At 44.7% G+C, this 2,421-nt stretch overlaps 1 protein-coding gene across 3 annotated transcripts; it reads right to left on the reverse strand.

Moving 5' to 3' along the window:
* Positions 1-721: 721 nt before the first annotated feature.
* On the reverse strand, positions 722-2,047 carry LOC309821831 (platelet factor 4-like). Of its 3 annotated transcripts, none has more exons than XM_082653344.1 (3): positions 1,819-2,047; positions 1,373-1,499; positions 722-1,230 (listed from the first exon to the last, which is right to left on the reverse strand). In XM_082653344.1, exons 1-3 carry the CDS (start codon positions 1,901-1,903, stop codon positions 1,143-1,145), a joined length of 300 nt encoding a protein of 99 aa, XP_082509470.1. In that variant the 5' UTR covers positions 1,904-2,047; the 3' UTR covers positions 722-1,142. The 3 variants fall into 3 exon arrangements, with proteins under 3 accessions (XP_082509470.1, XP_082509469.1, XP_082509468.1); XM_082653343.1 differs by having other exon boundaries at positions 1,373-1,502; XM_082653342.1 differs by having other exon boundaries at positions 1,373-1,538.
* Positions 2,048-2,421: the final 374 nt, after the last annotated feature.

A 2,421-nucleotide genomic window follows, 5' to 3' on the forward strand; every position in this document is an offset into this window, starting at 1 on the left:
CTCCCCTAGAACCTCCAGAAGGAATGCAGCTCTGAGGACACCTTGACATTAGCCTGTAAGCCCCATTTTGGACTTGTGATGTCTAGAACTGTGAGATAATAAATTTGTGCTGTTAAAGCCACTGAGTTTGTGGTACTTTGTTACAGAAGCAAAGTAACTAACACACCCAACTTTCAATGCCATCCTTTCTTCCTAAAGTATAGTAGTGTCTTCTTAAAGCATAAATGAAAATACAACCTGTATCTCTCCTAATTTTCACAGCTGTTTAACACACAATCTCAATATCTCCAATGTTAAGAGATTCATGGAACAGTGGTAAACTGCAAATAAGGTTTTACTGAACCCGAGAATACTGAGGAAAAAGTCTATTAAAGACATTTTCATGCTTAGAGCAAAACTCATGGTATATAAATGGAATGTAATAAGAACCAATTCTGTAAGTTTGCCAAATGTGGGATTTATTACAGGCGGTAACATAAGTACAGGAACCGTTTTTATCATTTCATTTTTGTTAAATGTCAGCATTATCAAAGGATCAATAAAGAGTACAATATTTTAATGTAATGCTCTGGAAAGTATCCGTATATTTCCACTAAGTAGTAGAGAATTCTAGTTTCATTTTTATTAATTTTCTATACTGGGGTAAAGTATAAATCTTAAGGAGGTAAAAGCAGTGTCTACTTTATTTACTTAATTTTTTTAAAAAAGCAGCCCAGAAAACTTAAGTGCAATTAATATTTATTGGCAAAGCTAATCATGACATTATTATGTAAATAAGTAGTTATTAAGTAATACAATCCTGGAAATATGCAAATGTATATCAGCCAACATACAACACCAAGTAAAACCAGTCTTTATTAAACCAAACCTTCTTTCACAATATATGTTTGCTTAAAATTCTGGAGATTTTTCTTTATATGAAATTGTGATATGTCAACATTATTTCTTTCCTCTATTAATAAATATTGACTATACCACAACTTCATTTATTTTGTTTATGTAGAATTTCAAGGATAATAAAATCATCAGATGATTTTTCCGCAGTTAGACTGAAAACGAAAAAAAAAAAAAAAGAACAAACACTTTATATAGCAAAAGTACAGATTTAGGCAGCCGACTCTTCAAAAGTACAGATTTAAGAGCTAACTCTTCAAAAGTTTCTTGATTATTTTCTTATACAGAGGATTCTGCGGGTCCAGGCAAATTTTCCTCCCATCCTTAAGCGTAGCTCTGCCAGGGAAAGAAGAGGCGCGCCTTTCAGTCCTTGGGTTTGAATTTGGGATTAGGCTGGCGGGAGGCGGGTGGAGAGGGGCGGTAGGGAAGGGGAGAGGAGAAGAGGGTGGGCACGAAAAAAGCGAGTGCAAGGACTCACATCAGTTGGGGGCTGGGGCAGTGGAGTCCAGCCCCGATCACCTCCAGGCTGGAGATGCTCCGGGGATGGACCGCAGAGGTGGTCTTCACACACATGCAGCGCAGGTCTCCAGCTCCACCTTCAGAGTCTGCTGCGGGTGGGGCGGGGACAGTGGGGAGTGACGACTCTGTGAACAGCCAGCGGTACCTTAGGGATCTTCTCGTGGCGTGGCGTCTGACCTTCACTTCCTCATCCACAAACCAGACCTCCCTCAGAAAGTGTCTGACTGTCCAGGTGGTAGAGCGCAGCGGGCAGCACCTGGCACAGCGCCTGCGCTCTTAGCCGCGCTCGGTCAATCACAGCTGGGAACCGAGACGGGTACAGACTCCGCCCCAGCCCCGGGGGTTCCAGCACTCTCTCCCCACCGCCCCCGACCTCCCCCAGGCCCTGCTTCATTCAGCTCTCACCTTGGGCGAGAGCGACGGCTAGTAGGAGCAGCAGCCCGGGGCTGGGCCGCAGGCCGGGGGCGCGGGTGCCAGCTGCCAGGCTCATGTCGCAGAGATGCCAGCAGGAGCCGAGAGCGCAGGGGCAGCCCGGGCTGGCGCTCCGCAGACCGGTGGTTCCCGAGACTCTCAGGCCGTTTTATACCCGCGGTGGGTCAACTTCGTCGGAAGCCTGGGGTTGAGGATGAAGAACTGCGGTGCGGAAGCTGAGACACTTCTGCAGAGTTGGGCACTGTGCAGCCAAGATTAGGGCAAAAGGAAAAGAAGCCAGGGATCAGCAGTCTTGCTGGGAGCTGGGAGCAGGATCCAACCGCTACCCTGAATTCATATAATACATGCACATTTGTGCAGTTAGAAACGGTACTTTAACCTTATAAAAATGTATGTTTTCTTGGTTATGTGCAACAGTAGAGTTCTCTGTAGTCACCGTGTTGCAGTTGGTACAGCAGGAAAGTTTGTTTCCTTCTCAACCCTCAACTGCCTCATCAAGAACAAATACCGTATGCTAACACATATATAAGGAATGTAAGAAAGAAAAAAAAAGGTCATGAAGAACCTAGGGGTAAG

The sequence above is a fragment of the Grampus griseus genome (assembly GCF_964374135.1).
Source record: "Grampus griseus genome assembly, chromosome: 4".
Taxonomy (NCBI): Eukaryota; Metazoa; Chordata; class Mammalia; order Artiodactyla; family Delphinidae; genus Grampus; species Grampus griseus.